The following is a 19,051-nucleotide window of genomic DNA, read 5'->3' on the forward strand; positions in this document are numbered from 1 at the left end:
AAACCTTTGCTCCTGAGCAGTTCTCATCCTCCCTCTTCCTTTTCTGCATGCTCCATGCAATTAAAGCAGGCTACAGCCAAATGACCCGGCACCACACGCATGCTAAAAAGCCCCCCGCTGGGCCGCTACTGAGCTTCCTTTGAACAGCCATGTGTTGTTCCTAGGGCTGCAGGCAGCATCTGCTGTCGTGCAAACCCATGTCCCTGCTTGGTGCGGGGAAACTGAGGCAGGTGCTCGCCTACAGCCCATGCATCTGCAGTGCTCAAAAGCACTGCTTTTGTTTGCCCACAGCCATGGGAAGAGCACGACGGTATCAGCGTAAATTAGGTCAGGAAGCATTGCTAATAAAATGTCAATCCTGGTTGTGTAATGGGAGCAATTATGGGTTTAGGTCTCGTTAGGACACCGAGAAGGAAAACATGGCTGCTCTGAGGGCAGCAGGAGTGCGATGGCAAACAACGAGGAGGGTCCTGTTGAGAGAAGGATGAAGCCATTGCGGTGTCTGAGTTCCCTCACCATACCACTGGGTCAGGACTGCAGGGAGTGGGGCTCTGCCCCTCACCTAGGGCTCAGGTCCCCAAACTGGGTCCCCTACTGCCACCATTCCTGGGGTCCCATCCTGTGCCTGATGGGGACAGGGATGCCTGGAGGCTCTTGCACAGAGGGGGCAGTGGGGACGGAGTGCCTGGTGGCGGCGGTGAGCCTTTAGCCATGGACACACAGCACAGGGTAAAGGGAATTGTGGAGGCATCCATGAACACAGAGAGAGTCGTGCATTGCATTTGGTCCCACTTACGGCTTATAAATGATTACTGCGTGTTTTAATAAATGGTTAATCAAGTGTTAGAGTCCAAACAAGTTGATGGGTTGCTTATTACCACGGTTTATAACCTTTTATGAATGCCTTCTGTCGATGTACTTATAAACATCCATACCACGTACTTCTCGTGTCTTGACATGTTGGTCACATCTGGTGGAAGATGGTTAACTCTTGAGCTGCTCGCCAACAGCAGACCAATAGGGCTGCCAGGGTTCATTGCTGCTCAGCTGCACACCTACGTGTGGGCAGCTGAGGGCAATGCGGGTGCCGTGGTGTCCCCTTGTCCTTGTCACTTTGTGATGATGAAAGGGAATGGAATGACCCTGGTTTGGTGTGAGCCAGACACATCCAAATCCAGAATAAGTCGGCAGTGGGGTTTTTTCCTTGTGTGTTTTTACCACTGGGACAAACAATGAGGGGAAGTGAGTGGTGGATTCTTCATCGCTTGAAGTCACCAAATGAAGACAGGATGTCTTGCTGGAACGCATGCCTGAATCAAAAACACAAGTTGTTGGGCCCAACGCAAGTAATTGGGTGAAATTCCGAATACAGGAGGTCAGATGGGATGATTTAGTGGTCCCTCTGGCCCCAAATCCACAGAAACATCCTTGGCCATAGCTGTTAGTTGTGCGGGTAGCACATCTACAGCCCCTCACGTCATATTGCAAATAATGAAATTAAACTCTCAATAAGCTGAATAACAAGGAAACAATTTCAAATAAGTCTCCGAAATCTCCTTTTAAGGCAATGACTGGGATTCCCACCACCTCGCAATGCTGTCGGGCTGCAGCCTGCAGGCAGCCCCATCACAATTCCTGAGCCTGAACCCCTCTTTTTCATTTTCCCCGTGGTGACATCAGCACTGGAGGGGAATCGGTGCGCAAGGAGCAGCACTGTGGCCACGAGCCCCTTGCCATGGGGACCCCATTCCCTATTCTGCATCCTCCTGCATGTCAGGGTCCCCGGTGCTGCCGTTCACTTTGGGAAACATGCCCCAGCCCTCCCTGCACACTGTGGAAGAAGGAAAAAAAAAAAAAAAAAAAAAAAGGAAATAAACAAACAAATCCCTTCCCTCTCCTGGCTTGGCATCTGCTCACAGCCCTTCCATTATTAATTAGAGGAGCTGCCGGCGTTATTAGCAACAAACCACTCCTAATGAAGTTCAGAGCCGCAGATCCAGGAGGGGCTCCCAGACACCGCTTTTCACAAACCTTAATTAAATTCACCGCCCGAAGGTGCTTTTGGCTGGGCAGCACAGCACAGTGGGGCACGGGGCTGGGCGAGGGCTGTGGGCAGGAGGTCTGGCTCCATGGGATTCGGGGCAGGACACGGCATCGGCCAGGATGTGCCGTGCAAAGGGACATTGTAGGTTCTCTCTGATCCCGGTGCTGTGGGGTCCAGAGCTCCCCTCCCGCTCTGCTTATCTCCTGCACAGCCTTGATGCATTGCAATGATTAACTGGGTGCCAGAGGGGAGGTTCCCAGTGCTGTCCTTGCCGGGCCGTCTGAATGAACAGTGCTTCGAGGCCTGGGAGGCAGATGGCACATGGAGTTTGGGGCAACGAAACCGGCTGCAGCCATCCGCTCATTGCTTCTATTTGACACAGGGATGGCCAAGACAATGTCCTGGGATGAACAAGAGCAAAACCCATCCAGCTCCCTGCACATCTCTTCCCTTCCCCACATCAAACTTCCACCCTTCCCCTCTCTGGCCTTAAAAAAAATTATCACAGAGGAGTGTAGAAAGATTACAGCAAAACTGCTCAGTGTTACTGGGAAATCATCATAACGTTAGCAAAGGTCTGTTTCATCACAGCCCCCACAGAGAAGGACACCGAGAAGTATGCAAATACCTTTAATGCACTTAGGATACACGGGAGGAGAAAACGTTTAGTGATTCACAAAAATATTACAAAAGTCACGTGCAGGTGAAACATACCCAGCACTGAAATAACAATGTAAGAATTTACATTAGAAACTAATATAAAATATTTAAAAACCTCTGCTAGTTTAGCTTTCTGTTTTGTCTTTTATTTTTAAAAAAAAAAAAAGGAAGAAAAAAAGAAAAAAGGGGGTGGGGTGGAGGAGAAAGGCCATCTCCAAGGTCCCAACATGTGTCCCCGGGTCCCCCCGGGAAGTTGTGCAGAAACCCTCTGAAATGCAAAGCACCGCGCCGACCAGCAAAGCCTGCACCCCGCACCGCTGTAAGAAACACCGTTGTGCCCAGCACGGGTGGGAAGGAGAGGGGTGTGAAGGGCTGAAATCCCCCGTGGGGCCGGAGCGAGGCCGGGAAGCACCCACGGCCCCGGGGCTGTGGAATCTGGGCAGCACAGACAGCAGGGCGGGCACGGGGCTGCCGCACCCAGCCAAGCACACCGCGTTGCTGTAGGACCTGCAGCACGGCGCCGTCCCTCCCACCCTCGCCGCCGTGCGCTGTGCGTGCAGCGCAGTGTTTCCGGAGCTGCTCTTTCGTTGCGGTTGGGCCCCAGGGACAGGAACAAAGGAGCCATTTTGATCTCCAGCTTCGCCGGGGAGAGGAGGGACAGGCCGAGAGAAAAGAGCAGTGTTTGCAAAACACAACAATCGGCAGGGAATTTTCCTCCAGCTTTGACAGGCTGTTTCTTTTCCTCTCTCTTCCTCTTTTTTATTAACAGAGAGGAGACGCAGCGTTATGGCTGGAGTATAAACAGCAGCAGCGGTGCTCGTAGGCTGCAGTAGGCCTCACGTGTGCAGCTGAGCCCAGGGCCGCTGAGCCCACGAGGGGCCGGGCTCCCTTCATGGCAAGCTGAGGGCCATGGGGCCTGTCGGCAGTGCTGGCGCTTGCCCCAGCTTTAGGGGAGCCCCTCGGGCAGGTCCACAGCCTGCGCAATCTCGGGCTTCTCTGCTTGAAATGTTGGACTGGTGTCGAGCACAAGCTGGTTTGTTTTGCTTTTTTTTTTTTTTTTTTTTTTTTTTTTTCTGTTTAAGAGGACAAGCAGGCACTGCACAACAGAAAAAAAATGTTACAAAAATAGTAGGTTGCTACAGAGCTTGTTCAAAACTGGTCCCAGAGACCTAAGTTCAGCTTTAACATCTCGGGATGCGCACATGTAGAGCTTGTTTTAGATGCAGTCTGGCTTCTGGGCAAGCCTGCTTTTATCGATGGGGACAGATGCACTGAGAGGGATTCCCAGTTGCTCGACAGCTCATCTGCCCTCACAGCGTCACTTGAAGGGAGAATTAAGGCACAATATGGGATGTGAAGGAGGACCCTTGCACAGGATCACCTCCTGAGCGTGGCGGTTGTCCTGGTGCCAGCAGTGACCCCAGCTCACCCAGGAGCAGCACACGAACTGAAGCCCAGGATTCCACCCAGCAGCACTGCGGGGCTGTGGCCAGGCTAGGACAAAATGAGGCGCATGGGTCTTTGGGCCCATCAGGCCTCAAGGTTCTCATAGAATGGTTTGAGTTGGAAAGGACCCTTAAAGGTCATTTGGTCCAACTCCCCTGCAGTGAACAGCAACACCTACAGCTCCATCAGGTGCTCAGAGCCCTGTCCAGCTTGACCTTGAATGTCCCTGCACTGGTGTGGTGCTGCCTTGCCTCAGCCAGATACAAGCCTGCAAAGCAGTCCACAAGCTCTGGATGCCTGCCTAGGAGGTGATGACCACAGGGCAGACAGACACTCAAGCAGCTGCGTCTCCAAGCAGACGCGTCCTCCAACCAGCATGAGAAGCATGCAGCCAGCCAACATCCTCAGTGAAGCATCTCAGAGAGGTTTTTGTGAGGAGCTGGGGAACATTTGATGAAGCGAACGGATGCTGGGTGAGCAATAATGCTCGCCCAGTGACCAGCCTGGGGGCTCCCGTGGGGGGCAGCGGAGCGAGAGCTCCACTCCCTGCCCCACGCTCATTAAAAAACCAAATGATTCAGAAGCAGCTGCATCGCCATTCCCCATCTCTGAGCTAACACAGTCATTCACAGCCCACACCCTCTGCAATGGGCACAGGCCAAGGTGTGAACATGCAGTGGGATGCGCACAGCCAGGTCCTCACCCCACACAGGACTTCAGTAGGTAGTGGTGTGGACACGAGGACTGGTCCGCAGGGACCACGGCAGCTCAGTGACGCTCCCTTTGGTTTCTGGCTTCCCTGCATCCCGCTGAGATGGCACAAAGGATTGTGCTGCCTCAAAGAAGCCCCAGCTGTGGGTGCAAGGGAGGCTGCTAACCTGCCTCCAGCACGCAGCCTCTCCCCGGCAATCCATTCTCTCCTAGCCAAGCTCTGCTTTCGACTTTTTTTTTTTTTAAGCTACACCTCCTAAATATTTCTACTGGTCGCAGATGAAAAACAAAATCCCCACTTCTTCAAAGACCATTTGATGACCCAATGGTGTCATTTCAAAAGTCATCCAAGAGCAACTGAATATTTGAAGCGAGGAGCTTCAGAATATCACTTCAAATCACTGCTGGCATATCTACGTACAGTAAAACCAATATATCACCATCCTCAAAGATATTACACACAGCAGGCACCACCTAACGAAGCCACTGAAAATATCACTGTAGGTCACTCCAGCTACAAGACCGACTGCTCTGCCCAGGTCACATCCCACATGCTGAAACTATACAATCTTTCTTCTGTTTTTAATCACAAGTTGAGAGGAAAGCAGTCCTGGGTTTTGGGACTTCCCTTGTTCCAGAACTGCTGTCACATGTTGCATTTTCAAGGCATTGCAGATCGGCCACAAGGTTCTTCATCTTTGGAAATACCCCTACCTCACTGCATCATGAGATTTCTCCAGGAGAGAGAAAACTTGTACCCACTTATTTTAAACTGACATTTATATCCAGATCACTATCTCTAGACAACAGACGCCTCATGGGTTTTGGCTTCATATAATCCTGCTTCAGACCTTTTACACAATCTAGAAGAAAAATCAGCACCAGTAGACCTACTACCTCAGCAGGTTGGGGCTAGAAAATAGCATGGCATTTATGAACACTGATGCACTTTCCTTTTTAAAACTATTCGCTCACTAAAATACAAAGGTTTCTTTTCCAGTTCCTTCACACACAGGCATGTCCTCTTGCCCCAAGATGAAAATATCCAAACTCGAGATCTCATTTACTTGCCAATGAGTAAGCCTCTGGCATGGTTGCAAACTTGAAGCGAACCGGGGGAGGGGAGGTCCTGTGGGTGCACAGCTCCTCACAGCGCCAAACAACATGCAACTTTCTTTTACTTGAAAACTGTTGAGAGGCAGCAGCACAGCCTTGCAGCTGAAGGGTCGACTTTCACCAGTTTCTCTCATTTAGTTGGTCTAACGGCAAGAGTATCTTCTATTTTAGCAGTTAACTTTTGTCTAGTATTTTCCCCCTTAGCTAAAAGGGAAGATTTCACTTCCTTCCCCTGAAATCTTCTCCATAATTGTTATCCGGATACTGGCAAAGATCTGTTGAGAAAATGTTGCAGAAATAGAGATTTCTGGCATGCCACCTGTTCATAACTCAATACACAGAACTATATATAAATACATGACACGGAACAAAAAAAAACCACACACACAAAGTATACTGGGTGGATTTTCAAATGCATTCAGTGTGCTCCCTCTGAAGTCAATGAAAACCCAACCCAGAGCGTCTGATGAGAGTAAATATGGTGAGGAAAACATATGCATAGGCAGAACTGGAGCACAAGGCAGCCTGGAGGAGCCACCTGCCCTGCTGCAAAGGCTCCCAGAGGTCAAAGGACAGGAGGTCCTCAGCCTTCCAGATGTGTGAGACCCAGAGAGCTCTGATGGACCTCTCTCTGCCCTGTGCCGATCTCTGCAGGAAGAGCAACAGCTGACCTTCCAAACACCCCTTCTCCACTAAGATGTGGACTTTAAGCTCCTTGTAATGAGAGCTAGCATCTGGAGAAAAGGAAGAGCAGTCAGCCTCATGGTGACGGGCCAGTGCTGCTTCAAGCACCCTCAGCAAGCCCATACCAGAGCAGTCCATGGGCTACTGCTGGTAGATGGCTTTGGGACAGTATTCTAGTAGTCTCCCTGCCCTTTTTCTGACCATCACAATTGTCTGTTTGTTCATTATCTTGTGGCAGGATGCTTGGGGATACCATTTCTGAAGCTGGACTGGTAGATTCCCATGTTCTGCAGCCCTGGATATGCATCTTGAGTGCAGAAGGCTTGTGCAGGCTTAGTGTGAACCAGGACAATGAATACTGGCCAATAGATCCCATGGATGAATGCAGTCTGCCACAGCACAGAAATCACTCTGGCTGGTACATGCAGATATCTGAAAGTTTGTTCTTTCACAGCAGGATTTTAAGATGATCCGCTGAGTTCAGACAAAATGACAAACTCATTTACATGTAAATTGCTTTCGTAGCTTTGCAGAAAGGAAGGTTCTGCTGAGCAGTGTTGGACCCTGCATTTGGCCTGCCTTAAATTATAATATAACAACAATTATAATAATACAAATACTACTTTGTACACAAAGCACGCCCTCCCCTGCAAACCCTGGCATGCTTCGGTAGGTCCTACAGCCCTCTAGTCAATAATCACCCTCTTTGCAAAGAGACACATTGAGTGACTTGCCTGAGGCCACAGAGGATTTCTGTAGCAAGTCCAAGGAAAGCTTTGCGGCTCCTAGCTTTGCTTCTTGACCAGCATTAACCAGCCTCAAATATATGCAAAAAAACATTAAAGCCGTCTGTGCCAGGAAGAAAAAACAAACAGAAATCCAAGCCTGGGGTACCAAGAGGCCTCCTGGACTTTGCTGTTTGATCAGGTGAGTTAAGTGTTAAAAGCTACTGTTACACTTGTATTAAGATCACACAGCAACTGGCAATTGTGCACAACTTGGGAAGAAGAAACAGCCAAGCTAAATTGGCAGAAAAGGGTGGAAGAGAAAGCTGCATCTCCTCTGACAAGGAGAGAAAAGTTGCCACTGAAAGACAATGGGCAAAGAAGGGTTGGGGGAATATGCATCAGGAACAACCTGCAGCAGCAGCAGGGGGTGAAGCCTGTGGTTGACTGCTTCAGCATAAACACAGGGGCCAGCATCGCGATGCAGAGACACAACATGACCGAACAGACTGTGTTCTCTGCACACCACATTTGGCTCTGGGCGAGAGGCCATACGGATCTAGAGGAGGGGGCTTTTTCAAGCTGCTTTTGATGCTTTTCAGTCCAAATCTACCCAAAAGGAGGGACACCAGCTGCAATGAAAGCCATCACTGCAAGGCTGGAGGGGAAAGCGGAGCTGCGATAGGGCACAACCCCCATAGTGACAAGAATAGTTGGATTTACTGAGGCTGAGCCTCCCCAATGGATCCTGCAGAGCTGCTGAAGTTGCCCTGTGAACAAACGGCTCTTTCTAGCTTCTCCAATACTGTACAATAGCAAAGAAAAAATACTTGACAGTATCTCTTTAAAGATAAACACACTGTAAACAGGAGATCTCCCCCGCCCCGGTAGCTTTCTTCCTCCTGCTTGTGCAAAACCAGAGGTTGTGACCTTCCCTGGGGTTCAGGCACAAGGACAGGATGCGTGAGAATAAAGTTGCCTCTGTTTGCAGTGATACCATAGCTAATAGCACCAACACTAACACTTAAAACATGCCTAATTTGAGGGCAGGGAGTATCTGGGTTTGTTTTTCTTGACTGAACTAGAAAGTTCATCTTTAAATCTGTTCAGCTTCAAGCATGTGAGCTTTTGGCCTCCTTTAAACAGGGGAAATACCATTCTGTTTCTGAAAAGAAAAAAAAAATAGCACATGGAAGAACAGTTCTGCAGTCAGTAAAAGTTTGGCTAACAAAAGGACTCCAGAGTCACGTAAAGAACATTTAATCCATGGATTATAGGCTTGCACCTGGCAGAATGCATGTGTAAATACAGGCGTGCAGAGCGCCTACACCCTGGGCTAAGGCAGAGGGAAGTTCTGTAGCTAAGAGAGAGAAAGGATTCTTACGACTAATTTTCATAGTTAAATATTTCTCACTCGCACTCACACATACGCAGGCTGTTCCCAGAGAGCTCAGCCTTGGGAAGGATAAAAGAAAAGGCTCAGTTCGGTCTGGGCTGGTGCTGAGTTGCTCCTCTTCTGTTTGCAGTGGTTGTGCAGCAAACTCTTTTATTTGCAGGCAGAGTTTTTACTGCATTAATTATCCTGTGAGTCACTGGGTAATGGACAGTAACTTGGCTCTCTCAGTTGTTAGAAGGGTGAAATTCAGCTCTAATGCAGTGGGTTGTCGAACACAGCATCTGGCAAGATGGAGACTTTCAGTTTCTTTTCAGGCCAGCTGTACTCCTTTGGAAGTTTAAACTGTAAGACAATACAGAGAACCAGTTAATGTATATCACTGCAATCTAACCCACAGAAAAAAAAAAGCCCACAAAATGGGTACAAAGGCAGGCGGCCCTGTGTTATTATTATTACTTAAAACAAGAGGCCACTAAGAAAACATTTCCCCATCAGTATGTTTTGGACAGCAGTGGACATTAGATAATGTGGCCTGTGCCTCAGCTGCCAAAGTAAAGTTATGAGATTTCAGCCCAAGCATTGTTTATTTCATCAGATGGATTCCGGAGGGTTTCTGCTCCCATCACCATCTCCCCTTCCCGATCTGCTGAAAATTCACAGCACAAGTGCATTTTTTCTCCCCTTCCACTTGGCTATGTCCCTTTCCCTCCACCTCCTCTCCAGAGCCCCACTTTTCATCAGAGGAAGCATTCTGGCAGCTCGTGGGGCCCTGCCCGCACAGGGTGGGGTGTGCATGAGCCCTGCTGAGGGCAGAACTGAGAGGGTTTGCAAATGGCCGTCCATGGAGGGAGCCCTGGCTGGGAGGTCAGCATGCCTGAGCAGCAATTCTGCTCCAGCCTGACCCCCTGCACAAAGGCTTTGCACAGCGCCCGCACAATGCCTCGTATTCGCACTCAGCTGCTTGGGCTGTTTTGCAAACACTGACTGAAGCACAGGGAATGGAGATTTTTGCCCCAGCCTGGTTTACACATCAGTGTTTCTGGCAGATGTTTCCTAAACAATGCAAGGCTCCTGTCCTAATGCTGCTGCAGGACACCCAGCCTGTGGCTGGGAAGGCACCTGAACATCCCGGATCCCAAACATGACTGTTTAGGGACAGAAGTCCAAGGAGTTCCCATGAGAAGCATATTTGACCAGGGCCACAGACAGTGCAGGAGATTCAGGGCAGCACTGAACCATCACAGAGTGGAACAATAATAGCTGTTTCCTGGCACTGACAGTCATGCAGGGGTTAACATGGACCAGACCCTCCCATCGCCTTCTTGTTCAAAGGGCAGGCACTTAAAGATGTGCTGCTTAGCAGGGGAAGCTTGTGGGGCATCTGTGGGCTGACAAGTGCAATCCTGGAGCAAGAAAAGCTCCCCCTCTGTGTCACTAGAATTTTGCTGTTGCTGCTGAGCTGCCAAAGCCACGTCTAAGAGTGCAAGAAGTAAAAAAAAAAGGCAAACATCCTAGATGCAGCACTAATAAAGGCTTCAAGCTTGTATGTGACAACATGGCAGCAGAACAGCCACTTCTGGCCCAGCATTCCAAGCAATCCCACTGACTCTTCTGAGAGGCCAGAACACAAGGCTGGAAATCAGTTTGCAGGGTGATTTTGTTTTGAAATCTCTGCTGCACTCAGTTTTCATCCCTGATGCCTCTACAGCATCCTCAGGGAGGAATCTCACCAGGATCCTACCCCACTTGCAGTCACAGGACATGGAGGCAGCTGTTTCAGAACTGCCCCAGACACAGCCATCCTTTCCTGTGTGAGCCCTCTGTACAAGGCCAGCAGTGCTGGAAGCTGCACAGGGGCTATTACGTACACAGAGAGCTTGTGCAAGGGAAAACAACCTGCAATTATCCATCTTTATCCAGTGAGTTGTCTTTCTTCCCATAAGAGCCCCATTCTGAAGGACATCAACACCTGCTCAGTGGTAGGTTCTTGTTAGAGAAGTTCCCCTGCAGACATCTGCTCCACAGGAAGGATGGCTGCAGTGGGCTATGAACTTGCTCCTGACCTTGCTCCATGCACAGCTTCTGTACACGGGTAACTTGCAGTTGGGACCCACTGACCTTAATGTGCCAGGCTGGTGGTTCTGGGCCTGACCCGTGATCTGAGGGAAGGCAGAAGGATCATTCAGGGTAATGGCTCGCCAGAACTTTTACTTTTTCCTTCTCTAGTAAACACAAACAGTCCAAATTCCACTTAGTACTGTTCAGTTTTTCTTTCTTTAACTCAGTCCCTGTGCATAGCTTGGACCATGTAATCCAGTGGTTCTGTATAGCCTAGGGAATCCTCCTGAGTGCAAGGTCGAGAGTATGTAAAAAACATGCTAAAGATACTCAGACAAAGATATTTTACTTAATCTGGGAGCCTTGTTACGTAGCGAAAGGAAGACTCTCCTTGCAGCACGGACAGAGCTTTGGTCAATCGCATGAATACCATCAGCCAGAGCTGTGAGGAATGTGTTAAGTTGGCCCAAACTGGGATCCTGTAACATACAAATCCTCGGAGGGATCTGAACGCTGAAAGATCACATTTCATCTCAAGTATTTTCCTTTTCATAAGCAGGAGTGGTTCCAAAGCAATCCTCTCGGAGAAGTCATCCTTTGCATTTGTTTGCTTTTCACTTTTTAATTTAGTAAAGTCACAGTAACTCAGAGGCCAGCTGCCGTGCCAGAAGCTGCCATGCCCACTGCCTTTACCTCGCTGCAGGGCACAGAGGAACACGAGCAATCCAGAGCCCTACTAAAGGGCCTTCCGACCAAGCGCTCCTGGGCTTCCATGTCACTGGCCACAAAATGAGCTTTGGATTAGGTTTAACTGGATAAAAGCTGGCCTGAAAGTCCCTGCACAGCCAGCAGTGTGCTCTCCTCACTCTCACAGCGAAGAACACCCTGGCATTAAATCAACTCTGGATTAAACAATTAGAGCCCTGAGATTTTCCTGGGGGGGAGGGGAGTGGGGCGAGGGATAGGAGTGCTGCTCAACAAGCCAAGGAAAGTTTCTTTAGAGTCTGCAGGGAGCTGTAAAAAATGGGATTAAAAATATTACATGTCATTTTTGCCACTGCTCTTTGAAGTCAGTCAGAATATTTATATGGCATGCATGGGAGACAGGGTGTTAAATGTTCCCCAGGAAGAGATCACATGGCAAGGGGAAGTTTAGCACCACACAGCAAAGCTTTATAAAGCTCCTTCAGCCGCTGCTGTAACATTTTCAGGCTGGGGATGGTCTTTTGCACGCTGTGCACCGACTTGCAGGGGCAGCAGGTGAGGGCCAAGAACAGACATGAAAATGTTCTCAAACCAAAAGGAGGCCCCCAAGGACAGACTGTTCAGTAGTAAATGTGCTGCCACTGCGTTCAGCTGCTCTGGCAGTGGGGAGGAGGTGAGCTCCTGAGGAGGTTACCCACAACATGAAGGCAAACCCTGACACCTGGCCCAGGGGCTGCGCTGCTTTGGGTCAGAGTGCCCAGACAGAGAGTGGGGAATGATGCTGAAGGAGAGGATGTGCAGCATCTCCCTTCATACCCAAAACTGCTCTGCTTTTCTTGCAATCCTTTCTCTCAGTGCCCTATCCCATAGAAGAGGTAAACGTCTCACAAAGCCTTCAGAGGTTCTGTGAGGCTCTTTGGGGCATACAGTGGGGATGCAGGAACGAAGCAGCCTTACTTCCTCTGGAGAGTTCAGATCTTCTAAATCTTCCAGCATTCTCTCTACGAACTCTTCGGTCAATAGGATCTGCAAAGGAAATACAGTGGTTTATGTCTTCTCACTCCTAGTTTTAGCTAACTGCCAAGCAACAGAATGACTTTTCCACTGAGCAAGCTGCACCAGGAATGTTCTTCATTCCTGCAACACATCGGCTTAAGGGCAAGGAGCTCCTAACTTTGCCTCCTGCCTCAACCACACTAAAAATGTTAAAATTATATGGCAATCTTTTTCGACCCTCAATTATCTTCCTAAGACTAAAATTAGAGGCCCAGCTTTAGAAAGACAGAGTAGGGAAGAAGGAAAAGGGGTCAAGATAACAACTGCTAGAGAGGCAATAAGAGACAGTGCTGCTTTCATCTGATTTCTGGAAGTGGAGCTCCATGAAGACCACAAGTTATATAAAGCAGAGGAACACTGGGGAGCAAACCCTGCACTCATGGGGAGAAAAACCTGCACTCTCTTTAGGAAGGCACATAATAGCCAAAACAGACATGTTCTGCCTCTTTTTGCAGCAGATGCAAAGGCTGGAGTCCCCAGCAGTCAGCAAATTTGGAATGGGAATGGAAATGCAGTGTGGGATGGGGACAACATCCCCACGCAACGCGAGTGTGTTGGAGTGGCATTCCTGGGAGTTGAGTTACAGAGAACCCAGCATGTTATTCCTATTTCAACCTACAGGTTTGCTTCTTTCCCTCTGCATCTCCCTTCCCTCCTTCGCTCCCCTCTTTCCTCTGTTTCTGGCACTGCTCTCCATCCCCAAAGCAGTCATCATACTCAGACCCCTTCCTTATCCTGTCTCTTCCTGCTCTGGGCTGGAAGAGGGTTGGCCTGGCTGTCGCATGGCCCTGCAGGAAACCACTTCTAGCTCCTTGGAGCCAGGAATGGGAGCAGGGAGTGCATGACTGCCTGGACAACGTGGACTACTTAGCTGAAGCTGCTGGCTTGTGTTTTGGTCATACCAGCAGGACTGTTGGCTAGAAGAAAGGGAGTACTCTGATCTCCCTTTCTTCCTTCGGTAGTAAGAAACTTGATCTGAAAACACCAAATACAGATTCAAGAGCTATGATGTATCTGAATTCTCTTCCATTCACCCCTGCTGCCCTGCCAACACTGTACACTGTTTTCCTGGGGAACGAGGGAACTGTGGCCTCCATTCTCCACTAATTTCCCTCCTCATTTAGCTCCAACCTGCAGCAGACTTCAGGCCAGGGTTTATGACTGAGCTGCTCAGCCTGGATGCAGGTAGCCCATCAGGACTTTCTGTTCATACCTTGAGCCTGGAAAAAGCTCTGCTTCAGCTAGCAGCCAGGAGCTTGCTGCTTTGGACAGAACTCTGCAACCTGGCACCAATATGCAGACTGGCAAGCTGAGAAACACTGCACTGAAACACGCAGTGCCACTGCAAACTGCTGCAGTCTCCTTGCAGGAGGCTGTAACTTTCTGCCTGTTGAACTGGAGACACTCGTTTGTTGGCTGCTTGCAGAATGAGGAAGCTGACTGTCCGTGTCAGAGACAGGAGGGCAACCTGATCGCTCAGCCCAGGAGGGATAGCTGGGTGGGGAGCTGGGGCTCTGAGTAGAGCAGATCAGTTTCTGCGGAGGTGCAGCCTGCAATGGGGCGAGGGAATGAAAACAATTTGGCAGACATCAAAATGTACAGAGCAGCCGGAAAAAGGAGGAGGAATTGGTATTCACAGCAATCAGGCAAAGAGGAAATGAATATTCAGCCCTCCACGGATGAGCAAAAATGCCAGAGGTTGGGATGGGTGAGAGAGCAGGAATGAGGAGTCACATCTTTGGCAGGGGGACTGGAAGAGAAGCGCAGCAGGAAGACCCTTGGGCGCTCCCAAGGTGCCAGAGGCAGGGAAGAAATGGGAACCACATGTGGAGGCAGCCAGCTGCTCTTCTGCTGCTGGAAAACAACACAGGGTGAGCAGGGGTGAGCAGCAAGGGCTCGAGGGAGCAAATGGGGGACCAGTCAGGTCTTGGCTAAGCCACAGACTTGCAGCGTGAAGACAAGCCTATGTGGAGCACTGCGACAAGCACCAGTGTGGGGTGTGATCCCCGGAGCCAAGCCCATCTGCAGCTCACCATCCCCTCTCAGTGGATTTTGTTAATCCAGCTGAAAAAAAACCCAGCAACCAAACAACAACTTCCACTGATTTAGTGAGCTGAACTGGCTCCCTGAAGGGTCTGACAGGCAGAGTGGGACAGCAGTCAGCAGCTCAGCTGTCTCATGGACTGCGGCTGTGAGATCGAAGCGGCGGCAGCTTGTGCTTTGGAGCAGGCTGAGAAAAGATTGCAGTGCTGTTCTGCAAGCCCTGCATAGATAGTTAACTTTGGTGGAGGGCAAGTGTCTCTGGCTGCAGTGACAAACTGCTGCAGTGACATTCAAACAGTGTGTGACACACAGCCCATCCTCAGCAACTTGCAGCAGTCTGAGTCAGAAACAAACCACCCCAAAGCCTCCTATATAGCCCCATGCAGCTGGGGAAACTTGTCCTCCTTCCTGGAATAGAAGGGAATCTCTAAAGCACGGGTGCAACCAAATTGGTAAGCTAAAGGATCCCTCAGCTCAGGGAACATGCAGCACTCCAGAACTCTCTTGAGGATGCAGAAGGCACACGTTCCCAGCACACCAGCTGCTTTGAAGTAAGAAGCACGGCAATCCTGGATTTGCATCCAGACAACATTTCTCCTTTTAGAAGTAGCCCAATTTAAATGACCCAAGAACACTAAGGTCTGCTCATAGATCAGGATGACATTCACACCTGCAGTCAGCAGAACAGCTTCATGCTGGTGTTTGCTCCTGTGGAGAAGGATGAGAATAAATCTGATCCCATCTCAGCTTCCCTCGCTCACAATATCTCACATTTCCAGCTCTTGTAGCATGCCTGCTCCTGCACAGTATGATACCCCATTACATTAACGCACACACGTTATATGTGCATGATATTAAAGGTGACATTCCCAGCAAATAAACATGACAGACTGCCATTGCTCTAGGCACCTAATTTAATTTCCTTTGGGATTTAAACCTTAGAAGCTCAAATTAAACAAATAGGCCCTGTTCACTTTATATTTCAGGCCTGAATCTAGAGTTTTCCTTCAGTGCTGTTAGCTGATCTTATCAACAGGACGCTGCACAGAGATCATAATGATGAAGCAGCTTTTTCACTCCCCCAACGAAAACAGAGCTCCAGCTAGGGGAAGAGTCTTTGCAATCTGGAGGACAAATGAAGTCATCCAAAACACAGACTCAGCCTTTCCTCCCATGACATCTCTTGGGCAGTGCTGAGGAGGCGTCCGAGCTCTCCTGGAGCCATAGCGGTCGGCTGCTCACAGCTCTGTGTTTTCACAGCTCTGTGCAAACATTCCCGCCTTCCTGGCCTGCTGAAGCTGGTTGCAGGGTGTAACTCAGCCTTTGTCATGGCTGTTTGCAGTATGCACAGAGAATGGCCTTGCCAAGCAGCTGGGGCTATCTGGGACGTTCCCTTTGGCGCTATACAGTTCTGCTTACACTGGGATCTCTGTGACCTGACCCAGAGAGGCCCAGACAGATGCCATCCTGTTGCTAGCAGATTCACTCTTCAATTTCCCATGTGCTCTGTGGCTCTGTGAATGTCAGTAATGCTGCAGAAGCTCGGAAGATGATGACTACCCACAAGAGAAGTATCTGTTGTCTATCAGAGGCACCTACTGCAACAATCAAGGTCCACATTTCCCTCTGCCTCACTGGTAGCTGCATCTGCTGACACATTACAAAACACCGTGCTAGGCAGCCCCGCTCAGGTGGATGTGTTCAGGGAATGCTGTAAGCATGATGTCTCCCTCTCGTGGTAAATCCCACCTGAGCTTGTCTGAAACCTACTTCTTACCTACAGGACTTAGCTACAGGTCAAGTGAAGGAGCTTGTGTCGAAGCCTCCATACCCGCAGACAGTTGAGAAACCTGTACTGTGACTTGTTACAGGTACGCAGCTGCAAATGCAGGAAAACAGGTGAGATCTAAAGACGTTCACAAGGTCATGGGGCTCTAGGCTAGTTCAGCTGACTTTGAAATCAACTTGTGCTTAGTAAAACATTAAAGATTTCACAGTCAGCTTATGGGTACCATTCCACACCTAACACCCCATCTCTCTTGCACATTAGAATTCAATGAGGACTGGAAATTCTTAGCATAGGAGAGGTTGCTGTGGACCACAGTTCACGCTGATTCTGACAGCCTAGGACAGCTGGCACACCTTTGATTTGGAAGACCCTTAGAAGCTGAGCTAGGAATTAAGCTGCAGCTTTGTCTAGCTTCGGGGAATGTGTTTTGTTCAGGGCAAAATACAAGCAATTGGCCCAGGGACAAATCAGCATGGATGCTTTTACTGGTAATACTCACTTTCTTGCCTACCTAGAAACAAAACCAAATGATCCCACACTTTGTCCTAGTGCTTTGTTTGCATTAAACATTGCCACTTGCTTTTCTAACAGGTTTGTCAAAGAAAATAAAGGTTTTATTAGATCTGGACTTAGTACAGAGCTGGCTTGTACAGCTCAGGCAGAGAAGGTGGAGATGTATTGCAATAAACCCCTATGTAAATCACACCAGCACTCCTCAGACACTGCTCATCCATACAGGTGCTATGCCTAGGCTGGGTGGAGCAGCTGTACCCTAAGCCGCATGTCATCTGTTACTTCTGCAAATACCCAGCAGCATTTAGGAGCCCTTTGCCTTAAAAATGTTTCAGATTAATTCCTGTTGACAGTACAGAGAAAATGCAGCTAAGGTGTGTCAGCATTTCCCACTGAAAGTAGACATTCTCAATACACCCCTTGACTTGTGTTTTGTGCCATGAGCATCCCCTGCCCATCTCCTGGCTTTCCCTTGGCTTGGCCTTCTTCACGTTGCCTTGCTTTGATGGTTCCGGCCTTGTCATTATGTCTTTCTACGTCATGCCCAGCCCTGACACTGCCTGAAGAGGCCTGTACCATCTCAGTACAGCCTCCAAGGTACCAGCATTGCAACAAACACCTTTGATGGGAAATTCCATTGTTGCTCTTCCAGGAGATTCGTAACTCTCCTTGTGCTGGAAAAACATCCACTCACAGATGCCTGAGGGACCCTATTGCTTCACACTGTGATGTTACAATTCCAGAAGAGGAAGTATATGACAATGCTGAAAGATTTTGACCTTGTGGGATCTCCTATGACATTCCCAGCTACAAGGCTAGTCCTAGGTCCAGCCTGATGAGATCCACCTTGTAGACAGGGCTGCTTCCAGCAAACACAAAGTTTGGCTGAGCTGAAGAGAGCTGGCAAGGGAGCCAAGCAACACAATTCTTTCAGAGTGAAAATGCTAAGGCAGAACAGCCACTTCAGCAAATGGTCCAAGCAGGTGAGAGGAAAGTTACAAAGAGTAGCCAAAATGTAGTTCAAGTAGCAAGGGAGGAGCGTTAGGCCAAAGGATAGTCAGTTGGTTGAAGGATGGGAGAACTTGACTTGTCCAAAGCTAGCCTAGACAAAGAGCTAGGAAACACGCTATTGAAGAATGGATCATGATGACCTAATGGGATGCTTTAACTTCTAATGTTAAGTTTCTCCTGGTGTCTCATGAAATGAGGCTGTGAGAAAAAAGAACAGAAAGGGATTTGGGGGAGTGTTGTGGGAAGGTGATAAACTTACTGGAAAGTGATAATTTAGATTGCCCTAGGCTTGACCAAGAATGTGGGGGAAGCCACCTAAAAGATTTAGAAAATGTTTGTCTTGGGACAGATGCATCTGGGGAAGAGTAGGCTGTAGTTGTATGTGATTTCGGGCAGTTTGTGGACACTGTCCTTAAATTCACCAGGCCAGGCACGACACAGCTACTCTGGTCTGGGGAGACCAGAAACCAACCCCTTGGATGCAACCCATAGCCGCCACTTAATGGGCGAGCAGCTCAAGCACCAGAGTAGCCGTTACAAAGGTTGCTTTGAACCTCTACTGCTGCCATTATGCCAATGTGCATAAATGATTTAACATGTGGTAGAGCAGAGAGAAGAACCAGATGTGCTCATTTCCAGGGGAATGTCCTAACTCTACCGGAACAGAGTCATTCTCTTGTGCTCTCTGTCTCTGTGACTAATTCAGTGTTTTATATGATGTGGAACAACTCCAATTGGATGAGCTGAGGAACAACCAAAATACCCTATAGCTGTGGTGGCCATAAAGCTAAGAAGTAGAAATAGTGGTTGAAATAAAAGCAAAGGAATAAAACATGAGTTTTTCATATCCTGGGTGAGTGCTTTATCCTTCAAATGTTGATTAGAGAAGACAAAACTTCTAACAACATCAAACTCCATTCTGCAAAACTTGCTTTTTTTTTTTTTTTTTTTTTTTCCCTTTGGTCTGTTTTTATTGAAAAAAACCTTCTATTTCTGGTTTCATTCAACACAAAAGGATTTTCTTCTGCTTTTGGTTTCTTTAAGGCTTTTGTTTCAGCAAGAAAAACTGAGAATATTTAAAGATTGAGCTTGGT

The 19,051-nt window shown here is 48.8% G+C and overlaps 1 protein-coding gene across 1 annotated transcript in view; it reads right to left on the minus strand.

Moving 5' to 3' along the window:
- Positions 1-8,630: 8,630 nt before the first annotated feature.
- The window catches only part of SUFU (SUFU negative regulator of hedgehog signaling), an 81,914-nt gene continuing 71,493 nt past the window's right edge, over positions 8,631-19,051 (minus strand). The window contains exons 11-12 of the mRNA XM_042818430.1: positions 12,503-12,571; positions 8,631-9,124 (exon numbers count right to left, since the gene is read on the minus strand). Coding sequence (XP_042674364.1) covers positions 9,035-9,124; positions 12,503-12,571 — 159 coding nt within the window. The 3' untranslated portion in view covers positions 8,631-9,034. The remainder of the gene's footprint in view (positions 9,125-12,502; positions 12,572-19,051) is intronic.

This window comes from Centrocercus urophasianus, unplaced genomic scaffold (assembly GCF_019232065.1).
Source record: "Centrocercus urophasianus isolate 14NV4802_14NV808 unplaced genomic scaffold, USGS_Curo_1.0 seq_17, whole genome shotgun sequence".
In the NCBI taxonomy this organism is placed as follows: Eukaryota; Metazoa; Chordata; class Aves; order Galliformes; family Phasianidae; genus Centrocercus; species Centrocercus urophasianus.